Genomic DNA, 17,601 nt, shown 5'->3' with positions numbered 1-17,601 from the left:
GGCCTTTTATGTGCATTGAGTTTTTGCATAGCGTGAGATGGACACGAGGAACATCAAAGAGTGATCTGTGCCTTGTGTTATGGTCATGTGTTCTGTTGAGGTTGGCAAGGAGATGTTTGAGGGGAGGGTTAATATCAGAGTTAAGTGTTCTATGTATGTAATAGGTGCAATAATAAGTATGGATGTTTTGTATGGTGAGTAGGTTGAGTGTTTTGAATATTGGTGGAGTGTGTTGCCTGTAGTGAGAATTTGTTATCATTCTAACTGCAGCCTTTTGTTGGGTAATTAGTGGTCTGAGATGGTTAATTGTTGTTGAGCCCCATGCACAAATTCCATAGGTGAGATAGGGGTAAATAAGAGAGTGATAAAGGGCCAGGAGGGCTGACTGTGGAACATAGTATCGTATCTTCGATAGTATGCCTACAGTCTTGGAAATTTTCTTAGAAGTTTGTTGTATATGTGTATGAAATTTGAGTCTATTATCGAGGTGGATTCCTAAGAATTTTCCCTCTGTTAGCTTTGTGATAGGTGATCCGTTTATCGTTATGTTAAGAGGTACATCTGTAGCTCTGTTACCAAACTGAATGAAGTAGGTTTTGTCAATGTTTAGTGTAAGTTTGTTAGTCCTCATCCAGGTAGATATTTTCTGTAATTCGGTATTTACAGTATTGGCTAGCGTGACTGGGCTCGGGTGAGAGAAGACATATGTAGTGTCAGCTGCAAAAAGTGTGGGTTTGAGTAATTGCGAAGCATTTGGTAGGTCATTTATGTATAGGAGAAAGAGAAGAGGGCCAAGGACACTTCCCTGTGGGACACCAACTGTAATTGGTTGTGCGGAAGAGCTTGCCCCATTTGCGTACACATATTGGCTTCTGTTGCTGAGGTAAGACTTGAGGTAGTTGAGGGAGTGCCCTCTAATACCATAGTGTGACAATTTTACGTGGAGCAAGTCATGGTCAACTGTATCAAAAGCTTTACGTAAGTCAATGAAGATCCCCAGTGGGACTTCTTTTTTCTCTATTGCAGTGTATATATGTTCTAGCATGTGTATAATAGCATCATTAGTATTTTTATTAGGCCTGAATCCAAATTGGCAGGGGTTGACAATGTTTTGGGAGATGAGGTAGGAGTAGATTCGTTTATGAATTAATTTTTCAAAGATTTTTGAGAGAGGGTGTAAATTGGATATTGGCCTATAGTTATTCAACTCTGTTTGGTCTCCTGCTTTATGGATCGGGGTGACCCTTGCTATTTTGAGAACTGTAGGGAAGGTGGAGGATTCAATGGATTTGTTAAAGAGTGTTGCAATGATTGGTGATAGTACTTGTGACGCTTTTTTGTATATAAAGGGTGGTAAGGTATTTAAATCTCCTGCCTTGTTTTTCAGTGCGTTGATAATAAGGGAGACTTCGTATGGGTTAGTCGGAGCTAGGAACAGTGTGTTCGGGTAGTTGCCAGTGAGGTAGTCATTTGGTGGGGTATCTGAGCTTGGGATTTTATTGGCAAGGTTTTGACCTATAGTGAAGAAATCATTGAGTCTGTTTGCTGTTTCTGTTGGTGGGAGTTGGGGTTCATCTGATTTTGCTGATTTTATTTCGCTATGTCGTGATATCTCTTTTGTTCCCAGAATTTCTGATAGGGTCTTCCAGGTCTTTTTTATATCACCTCGTAAGTTGGATAATCTGTTCTCATAATACAATTTTTTTGCCCTTCTTATCAGGCTGGTTAGGATTGACGAGTAACGTTTTGTTTGGTCTCTGGTTATGTGACCCATTCTGTACTGTTTTTCATATCGGTGTTTTGTATTTATGGATTTGAGAATGCTGGGTGTTAGCCAGGGACTGTTCAGTCTCTTAGCTGTCATCTGTTTAGTTTTTTTAGGGCAGTGCTTGTTATAAAGGTATTGGGTCTTTTTTAGAAAATTATTAAAACATTCGTCAATATCTGTATAGATTTCTAGCTCAGTGTGCCAGTCAATGTTTGTTACTGCTGTTGTGAAGTTATTAATGGCTGCCTCATTCTGAAGTCTGAAGGTGACTTTAGTAGTGTCTTGGGGTATTTTACCAAGAGTTGTTATGAGGAAAGTAGGGTAGTGGTCTGTGGTATTATCTGTAATTATGCCTGATTTTAAAGGGGATATGGTGTTGGTCCAGATGTGGTCAAGTAGGGAAACACTAGTCTCTGTAACTCTTGTAGGTTTTGTTACTGTTGGTAGCAACATGCAGTTACTCATTGTGTTTGTGAATTCAGTAACGTGTGGGTCCTGGTCTTGCAGGAGATTTATATTGAAGTCACCTGAGAGTAGTAAGTGATCTTTGTTCATGCGTGCATCAGTTATCATACTTCCTAGGTTTTGACTAAATTGGCTAATGTTTGATTATGGAACTCTGTAGATGTTTATCACTGTGAGAGGTTTTTGTAGGTATTTGGATTTGAGTTTAGCTATTATATATTCCCCATGTTCATCCCTTGTGCAAGTATTAGAGATACATTCTAGTTGGTCTGAGTAGTATATAGCAGTGCCACCCCCTTGTTGGTCTGGCCTACAGTTGTGTATGGCTGTGTAACCAGGAATGGCATAGACATCTGTAGTATCAGGCTTTAGCCAGGTTTCAGTTAGTGTAATGATGGACATATTGGCATGCAAGGAATTTAGTAATGCTAGGAGGTCATCATAATGCTTGCTTAAAGATCTGATATTGTAGTTAAAGATAGTTATGTTGTTGTTGGCTCTGAGAAGTGCCTTTGATTGTTCTGCTGTGTAGTAATTACAGTAACTGTTTGAATCATTTAAGTCATTAAATAAGAGGTTGGTATCAGGATCAATGCTTGTAATCATAAGATTTGTAGTGAATCTATAGTTAGAATTAAGTAAAAAATAAAGTAAATATTCTAAAGCTAAAAAAAAAAAATAGCACCTGAATTATTTAACAAATGTAAAAATAATGAGCTAAGGTAGTTTTTTAAAGCTAAAATAAAGGAGACAATATAAAAGGGACTAAAATAATTTGTGGTGAACAAATAAAGTGATGATCAAATAATGGAGCTTGGGAATATGATAGTAGGTAGTACTTTAAAGGTAATTCTTTAAAGTTAGAATTATAATATAAAATTATGATATAAAAGGGACTAATATAAGTTGTGGTGAACAATAAAGTGGTAATCAAATAAATGAGCTTTGGAGTATAATGGCAAAATAGTGAACTTATTAACTTTAGCACCTGAGAATAGCACCTTGATTATTTTAACAATTATGAATATATGAGCTAAGGTAGTTATATAAAGCTAAAATAAAGGAAAAAAAAAATATATAAGGGACTACAATTAAGTAATGGTAAACAAGTTAAATGGACAGATAGTCACTATGAAATAATATTGGTTTAGGAGTAAGATCTGATTTGTAATATTAAATAAGCTGAGCAGTTTATTGCACAATAAAAAGTAAAAAAAAAAAAAAAAAATGAGGTTGGTACTAGCTAGCAAAAGATAGTTTTGGTACTTGCAAAAAAGTAATTGGAATATACACTAATTGCACACAAAACATACTCAACCCCTGCCAATTTGGATTCAGGAAAAATAAAAGCACTAACGATGCAATCATAAAAATGCTAGATCTGCTTTACACAGCATTAGAAAATAAGGAATATCCACTAGGAATTTTTATTGACCTAAGAAAAGCTTTTGACACAGTAGACCACGGCATCCTACTCCACAAACTTGACCATTATTGTATAAGAGACCATGCACTTGCATATTTCAAATCTTACCTTACTAATAGGTATCAGTATGTCACCATTAAAGACACAGCATCAACAACACAGCCACTTGATACTGGAGTTCCGCAGGGAAGTGTCCTTGGTCCCCTGCTCTTCCTCATATACATCAATGATCTTCCAAACGTATCTCAACGCCTGAACCCCATTCTCTTTGCTGACGACACGACTTATGTCATCTCTCACCCTAATCTTGCCACCCTCAACACCTTTGTTAATGAGGAGCTGATCAAAATATCGACTTGGATGACAGCCAATAAACTTACGCTTAACACTGACAAAACCTACTACATTATGTTTGGTAGCAGAGCAGGAGATGCGCAAATTAACATTAAGATCGACAACACTCTAATTGCCAGGCATAATGAGGGCAAATTCCTAGGCCTATACCTCGACAACAACCTGAACTTCAGCTCCCATATCCAACACATAACCAAAAAAGTATCCAAAACGGTTGGGATCCTCTCCAAGATACGATACTACGTGCCGCAAACTGCCCTTCTCACACTATACCATTCACTTATATATCCATACCTCACCTATGCTATCTGTGCTTGGGGTTCAACTGCAGCAACACACCTAAAGCCAATAATAACCCAACAAAAAGCCACAGTAAGAATAATCACTAAATCCCATCCCTGGCAACACCCCCCCCCCCACTCTTCGTAGATCTAAACTTACTCCCTGTTCAGTACATCCACACTTACTACTGTGCAATCTACATCTACAGGACCTTAAATTCCAATATTAACCTTGACCTAAAACGCTTTCTTGATAGTTACGACAGAACCCACAGGCACAATACCAGACACAAACATCTCTATGACATTCCCCGTGTCCGACTAAACCTTTACAAAAATTCAATGTATGTCAAAGGCCCTAAAATCTGGAACACCCTACCTGAAAATTCTAAAACTGCAGACACATTCATCACCTTCAAAACTACCATCAGAAAACATCTTATCTCCCTGGTACACCCTGTCAACTAATTACACGAATACCACCTGGTGGTTAACACTTACACTCACTCACCCATTTGACCATAAACAGAAATATCAATCTCAATCTCAAAATAATGAATCTTAACTAGTCATAAGTTGGCCTGTGATACTCCAATACTGAAACTATGTATAGTGCCAAAACAAAAGCATTCACATTGCTAAACTCACAAACTAGTATTTAGTCACTTAGCCATAATACCAACTTACCTCATAATTTTGTAATATTTTAAACTTAAGATTTAATTTAAGCCTGCCCGAAATGCCTAGCCATGCTAGGTGTTCTAGTGGTACACTCTGTAATTATTATTTTACTACATGTAAACCAAACAATAACCAAATTCTGTAAACTCAGCATTGTAATCCTTATAGAGAATAAACTTTGAATGTCGAGCAGGTCGTAAGTCGGATGGTAGGTGTACATAAACACATTCCTAATCTTATATAACATGTCTTTTCTGTAAGGCATGGTTTTGTCTGAGAAGTGTAGCATGTGTAACAGTAACACAAATCGATTCACTAGTATTATATCACTAAGCTGGGGTAACAACGAGGCAGTCTGTTGACCAGTGTGATTTGACACTGTGTTTATACATATGTGGCATAAGCATTATTGTGGCAAACAAAAGATACATCTCTGCCACAGTTGTGTACGTACTTCCACTGGTGTAGGCGTGATCTTGGTGAAAGAACTGTGTTTGCCATCATGTACTCAAAGTATCTGTTGCTTTCCCTGACAATCATTTCCATTAGGGGTTTATCAAAGAATAACTCGAAACATTCCAGTTCAGTGGTATTGTTCCCAAGTGTACAAGATAGCCGTAATCCACTTTGACTTTGATCAGAGTGATGGGGATTGGGAACGAAATTGGCAGCTTCCTACCAGTCCCAGGTGCGATTTGCTGGTGAATACTGGATATTGACAGGTAGTTGTGGTTGTGGAGGTTGGTGTGGCGGGTGGGTGAGGGTGGTTTTTGTTGTAGCTGAGCTGACTTAGTGGCATGGGCACCAGCATGGCCCAATGCTGGTGCCTCATGGCTGGCACCACCACCACCATCTGATAATGCATGCACATTTTTCATCCCCATTGTAACATTATCATCTTCATTTTCACTCTGTTACTGTTGAAGGACCACGGGATGTACTCCGAGATGTACTTTTTACCCTTGGAATAGCATATGGCACACTACCAGAGCGCATGTAGTGTTGTATATACTGATGCTTCACTACCGAATATTCCACTTCACTCTTGCTATTGGAACTCTTTTCAAGAACTTGGAGATCATATTCACTATCAGTATCATTACCACTGGTCACATCTGTATCCTGAATACTATTTTCAACTTTAACCCTTTGGGGGTTGGCAGGTCCTCTCTGAGACTTGTTCTCAGGGTCGCCCAAATTTAAAAAAAAAATATTTTTTCTTATGAAAAGATAGATTTTTTTTTCTAAACATTATAGGCTAAACAAAAATTTTTTACCATCAATACTTACCGAGATATGGAGGCGTGAAGTTGACACAAAATGCGCGGTATATGGTATCGCCGACTGCCATCACCCGGTATTGTTTTATTTAGTTTTTTATGTACTATGTATTTTCTATTATTAATTTTTTTTTCCAAGTAGCTTTTATGGCCTGTGAGACCAATATTACCATTTTTTGTAAGTTATTTCTTTTTCTATACTACACAATAACTGCATGAACACTATTGTCACTGTTTTGTTTACAGAAAATATTTACACAAACGATATGAAATGTTGTTTATTACTATTTTTCTATATTTTATATACACATATACAGTCACAGGACATGTTTCTAGAAGTTCTGCAGCCTGTGGAAGTCTTTGAAACATGGTGTCATGCACAGTGGTGTTTTACACTCCTCACACATAAAACGAGTGTCTCTGCGTTGTTGTGGGCATTTTTTTTGTATGTGCACAGACGTAACACCTCTTCTGAGCCTTTTTCTTGAAAGCAGTAGCAGGCAGTTTTACTAGGAAGTGATCACCATGCTTCAGACGAGAAGGTAGTTGTTGATAATTTAGTGGGCGGTCTATTGCAGGTGTTGTTCCTTGGTACTTGAATACTATTTGTCTGATGACAGACAAACAGAATCCGCCATATGATGGTTTGTTTCTGGTCCTCATCTTATACATATTATAAGCATTGAGCATGGAAATGTCCAGAAGATGGAAAAAGAGTTTTATGTACCACTTATAACTCTTGTGAACACAATCAGCAAACCCAATCTGCATGTCACATTTGTCCACTGAGCGCATGTTGAGGGTGTAATCAATCACAGCCGTAGGTTTTAGAATGGGTTCATTGCTTTCTCTATGCTGCCTGCCAGTGTCTGCCATTTCATTAGGGTGAACTGATGACAACAGTGTGACATCTCGTTTGTCATGCCACCGAAATGCCATGATGTCATTGGCAGCAAACGCTTGCACCTCATCTCTACGAGTGCCAGCGTCAAACCTGGTCATATGCTTACGATTTGTACACACTGTGCCACACACATCTGTCATGTTCACTCGCAAAAAATCACTGAGTGAGGGGCTTGTGTACCAGTTATCAGTATATAATATACCCCTTACCAAGGTATGGTTCTATCATTGTTCTAACCACATCACCAGAGATGCCCAATAACTTCCTGGTATTTTGCAATGTATAACTTCCAGTGTACACAATAATATCCAATACCAGACCACTGTAACAATCACAAAGCACAAACAACTTTATACCAAAGCATTTCCTCTTGCTTGGTATGTACTGCTTGAAAGAGTCTTCCTTTGAACAGAATCAAAGATTCGTCAGTTACAAGCTTCCTGAAGGGATAAAAATACATACTTAATTTCTCTTTCAGAAACACAAACACATTCCTAATCTGTCATTTCTGTCAGGTCTGGTTTTGTCTGAGAAGTGAAGCATACGTAACAGTAACACAAATCGATTCACTCCCATTATATCACTGAAACCTGGGGTTGCAATCAGGCAGTCTGTTGACCGGTATGATTTCACTCTGTGTTTATACATATGTGGCATAAGCATTATTGTGGCAAAGAAAAGATACATCTCAGCCACAGTTGTCTCCTTCCACTAGTGTAGACGTGATTTTGGTGAAAGTAATGTGTTTGCCATGGTGTACTCGTAGTAACTGTTGCTTTCCCTGACAATAATTTCCATCAGGGGTTCGTCAAAGAATAACTCGAAACATTCCAGTTCAGAGGCATTGTTCCCCAGTGCACAACATGGCCGTATTCCACTATGGCTTTCATCAAACTGGTGGGGATTTGGAACAAAATTGACAGCTTCCTGCTAATCCCAGGTGCGGTCTGCTGGTGGGTACTGGACATTGACTGGTGGTTGTGGTTGTGGAGGCTGGTGTGGGGGATGGCGGCCATTGTTGTAGACCAGCTGAGGCAGCGGCATGGGTGGCAGTGGCATGGGTGGCAGTGGCATGGGTGGCAGTGGCATGGGTGGCAGCATGGCCCACTGCTGGTGCCTCATGGCCAGCACCACCACTACCACCACCATGCACATTTTCCATCCCAATTGCAACACTATCATCGTCATTTTCACTGTCTGTTCCTGTTGTACAGCCATGGGATGTACTCCGAGATGTACTTCTTCCCCTTAGAATAGCATATGGCACACTACCAGAGCGCATATATCGTCGTATATACTGACGCTTCACTGGAGAATATTCCACTTCACTATCACTACCGGAACTGGTTTAAAGAGCTTGTAGTTAATATTGACTATCACTTTCATCACCAATACACACATCTGAGTCCAGGATTTGGGAAAATAGGAGTTTCCTCTTTGATTCTGGTACAACTGAACATGAACAAGATGGCCCAGCAGCAGAGATGGAAGGCTGAGGGTCGTCTGGGTTTTCCTCACTATTACCGATATTATGGTCATTAGTTTTGGTCACAACCTAACCAAAACCTTGAAACTCATCTTCACTGGCATTTCCATCTGTATTAGAGCTGTCACTGGGGAACAATTCGCCGAGGAGTGAGGAGCTTCTTACCATGAGGCATGGTGAACAAGGTCTACTAAAATGGCATTCCCACAATGTGCCACTGGGTCCCAGATTTTTTTTCTACTGCGCACACCGACCACACACACCCATTCTCTCACACCTAGGCCTACCAGCCTTTTCCCGCGAGATTTGAAGGTGCTAGAATTTATACATACTAGTACGTCAAAAACACTGGCGTGTAAGCCGTATTAGTACAGCCGAAACCCCCAAAGGGTTAATGCCCAGAATTTCTACTGTATCATTCATAGAGTTCAGCACTTCTGTGCAACAGAAAGTATCCTTTACATAGATTCCTACTCCTCCCTGTGACCTATTAATTCTATCACATCTATACATAAGAACATAAGAAAGGAGGAATGCTGCAGGAGGCCTGCTGGCCCATACTAGGCAGGTCCTTTACAATTCATCCCACTAACAAAACATTTGCCCAACCCAATTTTCAATGCCACCCAAGAAATAAGCTCTGATGTGAAAGTCCCACTCAAATCCAACCCCTCCCACTCATGTACTTATCCAACCTAGATTTGAAACTACCCAAAGTCCCAGCCTCAATAACCCAACTAGGTAGACTGTTCCACTCATCAACTACCCTATTTCCAAACCAATACTTTCCTATGTCCTTTCTAAATCTAAACTTATCTAATTTAAATCCATTACTGCGGGTTCTCTCTTGGAGAGACATCCTCAAGACCTTATTAATATCCCCTTTATTAATACCTATCTTCCACTTATACACTTCGATCAGGTCTCCCCTCATTCTTCGTCTAACAAGTGAATGTAACTTAAGAGTCTTCAATCTTTCTTCATAAGGAAGATTTCTAATGCTATGTATTAATTTAGTCATCCTACGCTGAATGTTTTCTAACGAATTTATGTCCATTTTGTAATACGGAGACCAGAACTGAGCTGCATAATCTAGGTGAGGCCTTACTAATGATGTATAGAGCTGCAGTATGACCTCTGGACTTCTGTTGCTTACACTTCTTGATATAAATCCCAGTAATCTATTTGCCTTATTACGTACGCTTAGGCATTGCTGTCTTGGTTTAAGGTTGCTGCTCACCATAACCCCCAAGTCCTTTTCGCAATCTGTATGGCTAAGTTCTACATCATTTAACTTATAAGTACTAGGGTTATGGGCACTCCCAAGCTTCAGAACCTTGCATTTATCTACATTGAACTGCATCTGCCACTTTTCTGACCAAGAATAGAGTTTGTTTAAATCCTCCTGAAGTTCCATAACATCTACGTTTGAATCAATTATCCTACCTATCTTTGTGTCATCGGCGAATTTGCTCATATCACTAGTAATTCCCTCATCAAGATCATTGATATATATTATAAACAACAACGGGCCCAAGACTGATCCCTGTGGAACGCCACTTGTTACAGATCCCCACTCGGACTTAACCCCATTTATGGACACTCTCTGCTTCCTGTCAGTGAGCCATGACTCGATCCACGAGAGCACTTTTCCCCCAATGCCATGAGCTGCCACTTTCTTTAACAGTCTATGGTGCGGAACTCTATCAAAAGCCTTACTAAAATCTAAGTAAATAATATCAAATTCTTTATTGTGGTCAACAGCCTCAAAAGCTTTACTGAAGAAAGTTAATAAATTAGTTAGACAAGACCGGCCTCTTGTGAATCCATGCTGAGTATCATTAATCAAGCTATGCTTATCGAGATGGCTTCTTATAATCTCAGCTATAATTGACTCTAGTAATTTGCCTACAATTGAGGTCAGGCTTATTGGGCGGTAATTTGACGGTAACGACTTGTCCCCTGTTTTAAAAATAGGAATTACATTAGCCATCTTCCACATATCAGACACTACACCTGTTTGAAGAGATAAATTAAAAATATTAGTTAATGGTTCACAGAGTTCCATTTTGCATTCCTTAAGAACCCTTGAAAAAACCTCATCAGGGCCCGGTGACTTATTTTGCTTCAGTCTGTCTATCTGCTTCACAACCATCTCACTAGTGACTGTGATGTTACATAATTTATCTTCTTCTAGCCCACTGTAAAAATTAATTACTGGAATATTGTTAGTGTCTTCCTGTGTAAAAACTGAGAGAAAATAATTATTTAAAATCAAGCACATTTCATTCTCTTTGTCAGTAAGGTGCCCATAGTTATTTTTAAGGGGACCTATCTTATCTCTAACTTTTGTTCTATAGACCTGGAAAAAACTTTTTGGGTTAGTTTTAGAATCCCTAGCAACTTTAATTTCATAGTCCCTTTTAGCTTTTCTTATCCCCATTTTAATGTCCCTCTTAATGTCAATATACTGATTCATAAGATGACCCTCACCTCTTTTGATACGCCTATAAATTCCTTTCTTATGCCCTAGTAGATATTTGAGCCTATTATTCATCAATTTTGGGTCATTTCTATTTGATCTAATTTCTTTATATGGGATAAACGCTCTTTGAGCAGCATGTATAGTGTTCAGAAAACTGTCATATTGATAGCTCTCTTCGTTACCCCAGTCAACAGATGATAAGTGTTCTCTAAGCCCATCGTAATCTGCTAAGCGAAAATCTGGGACTGTTACTGAGTTATAGCTACTATCATACTTCCATTCAATGCTAAATGTAATTGATTTGTGGTCACTAGCACCCAGTTCCTCTGAAATTTCTAAATTATTAACAAGGGATTCATTGTTTGCCATAACTAAGTCAAGCAGGTTATTTTCCCTTGTAGGTTCTGTCACAAACTGCTTCAAAAAACAATCCTGAAATACTTCTAAGAAGTCGTATGATTCTAAATTCCCAGTCAAGAAATTCCAATCAACATGACTAAAGTTAAAGTCTCCTAGAATTACTACATTATCGTGCCTTGTGGCCTTAACAATTTCCTCCCATAGTAGTTTCCCTTGGTCCCTATCTAAGTTTGGGGGACGGTATATCACTCCTAAAATCAGTTTTTCATGCCCCTCTGAAAATTCTATCCAAACAGACTCTGTATGTGTTACTTCAGACTTTATACCCGTTTTTATGCAACAGTTCAAGCAATCTCGGACATACAATGCCACCCCACCCCCCTTCCCAATACTTCTATCTTCTTGGAACAATTTAAAACCCTGAATATGACATTCCGCAGGCATGTCCCGACTTTTTGAATTAAACCACGTCTCAGTTAAGGCAAATACATCAATGTTACCTGCACTAGCAACTAATCTCAACTCGTCCATCTTATTCCTAGCACTACGGCAATTAGCATAATAAACATTGAAAGACTCTCCTTTCTCTTTACCCTTCCTGCTCATTTCTATTTTTGTACTAAACCTATTACTGTCCTTATCACCCAAAGTCCCTGGCTTTTCAATATCTACCTCGTTCTTATTATTACTAGTTCCCCTAGAACTCATAATATTACTACACTGGGACTTCACTGTTTTCCTGCCAAAACCCATACCACTAACTACTCCTAGTTTAAAGTCCTAACTGCTCCCTCCACTGCAGTTGCCAGTGCTCCCACCCCACACCTAGATAAGTGAACCCCATCCCTGGCATACATGTCATTTCTGCCATAGAAGAGGTCTCAGTTGTCAATGAATGTTACCGCATTTTCCTTACAGTATTTGTCCAGCCAGCAATTGACACCAATTGCCCTGGACAACCATTCATTTCCAACTCCCCTCCTTGGCAAAATACCACATATGAGAGGGTTCCCACCCTTCCTCCTAATTATCTCTATTGCTGACCTATACCTGCTAATCAGGTCTTCACTCCTACGTCTGCCAACATCGTTGCCTCCAGCACTGAGACAGATAATAGGATTGCTCCCATTACCTCTCATGATGTCATCCAGACGGCTAACAATATCCTCCATCCCAGCCCCAGGAAAGCAAACTCTCTGTCTCCTACTCCTGTCCTTCAAGCAGAACGCCCTATCCATATACCTAACTTGGCTATCCCCAACAACAACAATATTCGTACCTTCCTTGGTGTCGTTCGTCGTGACGTTCCCAGTAGTCGACTCACATTCGTCGGGTAGCACTGAGAATGTATTAGATGTTTCCACAACAGTTTCCACGGCAGTCTCTTTCTTCTTCATCGTTTCTACCTTTCCATTCGTCTTCTTGATCGTCAACTTCTTTCCCTGCTGTCCAGCCACTGACCAGTTTCCCTTCTTGACCTGAGGACTCAAAACAGGAGGACTACTACGAATCTTTTTGTTTTCCTCGGTCAGTCGCCGAATTTCCATATTCGCCATCCTCAATTCTTCCTTAAGCTGTTGGTAAAGTTGCTCGATGGAGGGCATCTTGCTTCAATTCTAGAGAGCGCGCAAACAGGTCTTCACAGAGCCAAGTACACGTCAACACTGCGCAAAAGCCAACTCAATCAGGAGCTACTGTGCAGCACGTCCGCACGGCCCAACAGCGATGTGAACACTGTTATAGTTTTCTATCTTTATCTCTCTGTCGAAAACATCCCTTGTATGTGTTTCTGTAAATGCTCCAAGCATGGCATTCATTTCTGATAGGAGCCCACTGACATAACTAACTTTGTCGTTTTCATTTGATTTCAAACCTTGAATATTTGCAAATATGAAGCAGGAATTATCATTTGGGATGTTTCATCATGCTTTGTGTTTTGTTAGTACTGCTGGTGATGTATTACCTGGTATGGTCCCTGGTGTACATACCCCTGGGTTCTCCAGTACTAACTGAATTTGGTTGTTTATTCAGCCCTGATGGGCTAATGTCTGGTTTGGTAAGTCCCATTTTGCTGCCCATCTGTCCTCTCTGTACCACTCCCCCTTTTTGTCTTTCTTTGGTTTGATCGTTTCTCTTTCTTTCTAAAAAAGATTTCTCTTCATTTTCCCTTTCTCTGCTTTCTCTGTAGCACCACATTCCTTTTATATGGTGGTCTGGGCAGCTCAGGTCATAACATTCTCTGGACTGTGTTGAAGCTTTACACATTACTGGATGGAAGTACCTGCACTCTTTGTTGAAACGACACTTTCCCTTTCTCTGTTAAAGTAGGATTTGGACAGGGATGCGTTATATGTAAGGTAACATTTTGTGAAGGGGTTCAGGAAAACTGGATAGCTGGATTTTAGAGTCCAGGAGGTGGGAGGTACAGTGCCTGCACTCTAAAAGAGAGGTGAGAATATTTGCAGTTTAGAAGTGCATCTGAACTGTAATGTTTGCATGCCTCTGGCAAGACAGTGATGGAGTGAATGATGGTGAAAATGTTTCTTTCTTCAGTCACCCTACCTAGTGAGAGGTATCTAATGTATTGTGTGTATATATTGTAAATATAATGTATATAAAAAAAAAATTTCCATGCAATATTTACACTTTCTCTTCATTGTAGGTTGTTGAGAATGCAGACAAGGAGTTATTTTTAAAAGAAAGTACCAGATGTTTTTAGTAAATTTTTCTGTTAAATGAAAGGGCATAGCTAGCTTGCTTTAGACTTTTATTAAAAGTCTTTCAATAAGAACAGTAACTGAAGTGTTTATAGATAAAATAAATTTGGGCTTAAGGAACAATATTTAATGCATTTGCTTACTTTTATATAAAACTAACAATATCTCATACTTACAGCTGTAATAGTCAATTACATAAAAAACCTTATCAATATATGTAAATGTTAGATTGTTTTGAGTTTTCAAGTACCTGATTGTCTTAGACATTTATTTTCTTTACGTTTTCTTATAGAAGTCAGTCTTTCCCAATACCATTAAAATTTAAATTTTTACACTTCAGAATAGTTAAGGAAATTTTGTCAGTACAAAACTAGAGGAGAGTATATTATAATATATAATATTTGATAGTGAACTATTGCAGATGCTATGGAAAGGCTGAATAAAATTAAGATTGCCTTTTTTGTACTGTACTGTAATGCCTTCTGAGTTTTCAGCATTGCTTTTTTTCAACATTTTTGGGCAGCCTTTATACTCTGATCCAAAATATGTACCATTCCTTTGAATTCACCATCCCATAATTTCTCTTGTAATGCATTCCTTGTATTGTACTGACTACAGTACTGTATGTCTCAGTGTAACAAGTTGTGGAAAGGTTGCAATATTTGCATTTGTTAAGTTATAGTATACATAAACAGAGAAACTATTAAAGAAATGTTATATAGTGTACTGTACTGTAGTAATTATATTTTATATACCAAGTTATGGAGCTATAGATTAGGACACTTCTCATAATTAGTCACTAGATACATAATTTTATTTCATGGATGTGCTGTATAAACTTGCTTATAAGTCAGGAGGAAATTTTTGTGTAAGAGGGATGTAATTTAATTTTGTGCATTTAAATTTTACTATTATTAAACATTGCATTTGCAAAGTGGTTTTTGATCTAAAGGTGAGAGGCATTTGTGAAGACAAGATGTGTATTCATAAGTTTGTCAAATATGAGTGAAAGTTTTTCTCATTAACCTTCATCTTGCTGACTGATTAAACATATTGTATTACACATGTATTAAAAATAAAGTATACTGCAAAATATTGATGATGTATTATTAATATGGTGGCTGTGAGGTTTCATAGCAACCAAACTAAATTTCCTAAACCACCAGTGGTTTTTTTTCCCCACTGCAATGATCATTACCTTTTTGCCCAGCAGACTAGCTGGGCAGAAAGGGAAACCCTGGAGAAGGTTTCGGGGATCAACGCCCCCGTGATGTGGCACTGTGTTTACCTACCTTTCCTACAACAGCCACTTGGGTTTTTTAGAGGGAAGAGCTAATGTATCTATGTATCAGAGACCAGGCAAGTCAGGTCTAATGCAGGGACAGACAAAAGCCTCTTAACTAATTGATGAAAAATGATGAATTTAACCAGATAACCCCTCAGAGGAAGGTTCCTAGATACCAATGAGAGATTCTAGATCTATCAAACTGGATTAAACCACCCTTAGAGGAAGGTTCCTGGATACCAATGAGGGGTTCTAGACCTATCAAACTCTTTCTTGGATAAAGCAACATTGCCTCCCATTCCCAAATGCACTGTGACCTTTATGGGGTTAATGCTTCCCCCATGAATAATCTCGCCTCCTTATTTATTAAGGTGTCAATGCCAATAAAAATTTCATAATCCAAGGAAATAGAGCCTTCCACTTTTTCCATGGATTTAATTTGCTTTCTTGCTATTGAAGCTTCTTCATTAATGAAATAAAAAATCTCTCCCTTATTAAATTATTTCATGTGACTTACACTCTACCATTTACATATCAGCCACACTTGACCCACTCATGGATACCTCATGGAAAAATACCTGGCACTGCTTTGCAAGGACTGCCATGTTGCACTATCAGTTCAGCATATCTTATTAGATTGTCCAGCTTACTGGCCAGCATGCAGAATTCACTTCTGTTGTCTCTGCTACCCCCAACCCTCAAATTGCACTGGCCTTGTGGAAATTTCCACTTTTGGCACAGTCGCTGACTTTTTAACAGAACCCATGCAACTGTGTATGGGTGAATACATCCCTCCATGCAGCACTGTATGATCCTCTTTGGTTTAGCACTTAATTTGATTACAGTATATCATTATTATTACATATGGCTTGCAGCTCAGTGGTATAGCTGTCGATCCCCACCCTTCAAGGGTGGGAATCAGCAGTGAGGGACTCTTGATCCAAGGAGGTTCAAGGGAGGTTATTTGATGCTGGTGAAGGGCTCTTGATCTAGGGAATTAGATCTATGCTCCAGTTCCCTGGATTGACCCCTGAATTCCTTCCACCCCCCCCACGTGCTGTATAATCCTACGGGTTTGGTGCTCCCCATGGAAGTTTTTTACAGATGTAGTCAGAGTGGTGCCTATGCTAAGCTCTCCCATGATTATAATTATAATAAATGAATTACAAATGAATACCTCCCATCCCATCCCCCTGAAGCGCTGTATAATCCCTATGGGTTTAGCGCTAAGCATAATAATAATCCTCTTGGATCGAACCTAATTACCGCCCACTCTCCCAGGCACTGTATTACCCCTATAGGTTTTCACCCAACTCATCATGAATTTTTTTTTTTTTTTTCAACAAGTCGGCCGTCTCCCACTGAGGCAGGGTGACCCAAAAAAGAAAGAAAATCCCCAAAAAGAAAATACTTTCATCATCATTCAACACTTTCACCACACTCACACATTATCACTGTTTTTGCAGAGGTGCTCAGAATACAACAGTTTAGAAGCATACACATATAAAGATACACAACATATCCCTCCAAACTGCCAATATCTCAAACCCCTCCTTTAAAGTGCAGGCATTGTACTTCCCATTTCCAGGACTCAAGTCCGACTATATGAAAATAACCAGTTTCCCTGAATCTCTTCACTAAATATTATCCTGCTCACACTCCAACAGATCGTCAGGTCCCAAGTACCATTCGTCTCCATTCACTCCTATCTAACACGCTCACGCACGCTTGCTGGAAGTCCAAGCCCCTTGCCCACAAAGCCTCCTTTACCCCCTCTCTCCAACCCTTTCGAGGGTGACCCCTACCCCGCCTTCCTTCCCCTATAGATTTATATGCTTTCCATGTCATTCTACTTTGATCCATTCTCTCTAAATGATCAAACCACCTCAACAACCCCTCTTCTGCCCTCTGACTAATACTTTTATTAACTCCACACCTTTTCCTAATTTCCACACTCCGAATTTTCTGCATAATATTTACACCACACATTGCCCTTAAACAGGACATCTCCACTGCCTCCAACCGTCTCCTCGCTGCTGCATTTACCACCCAAGCTTCACACCCATATAAGAGTGTTGGTACTACTATACTTTCATACATTCCCTTCTT

The 17,601-nt window shown here is 39.3% G+C and overlaps 1 protein-coding gene across 11 annotated transcripts in view; it reads left to right on the top strand.

Moving 5' to 3' along the window:
• Window positions 1-14,338, top strand: part of LOC128684182 (uncharacterized) — a 132,241-nt gene extending 117,903 nt beyond the window's left edge. For all 11 annotated transcript variants that reach the window (XR_011393228.1, XM_053770326.2, XM_053770324.2 and 8 more), the window contains one exon: window positions 14,153-14,338. Coding sequence is in view for 6 of the 11 variants with exons in the window: in XM_053770327.2 (XP_053626302.2) it covers window positions 14,153-14,209 (57 nt within the window). In the remaining 5 variants the exon portion in view is untranslated. The remainder of the gene's footprint in view (window positions 1-14,152) is intronic.
• Window positions 14,339-17,601: the final 3,263 nt, after the last annotated feature.

Source organism: Cherax quadricarinatus, chromosome 4, assembly GCF_038502225.1.
Source record: "Cherax quadricarinatus isolate ZL_2023a chromosome 4, ASM3850222v1, whole genome shotgun sequence".
Classification (NCBI taxonomy): Eukaryota; Metazoa; Arthropoda; class Malacostraca; order Decapoda; family Parastacidae; genus Cherax; species Cherax quadricarinatus.
Note: the sequence above shows the minus strand (reverse complement) of the source record. Positions and strands in the feature narration are given on the sequence as shown.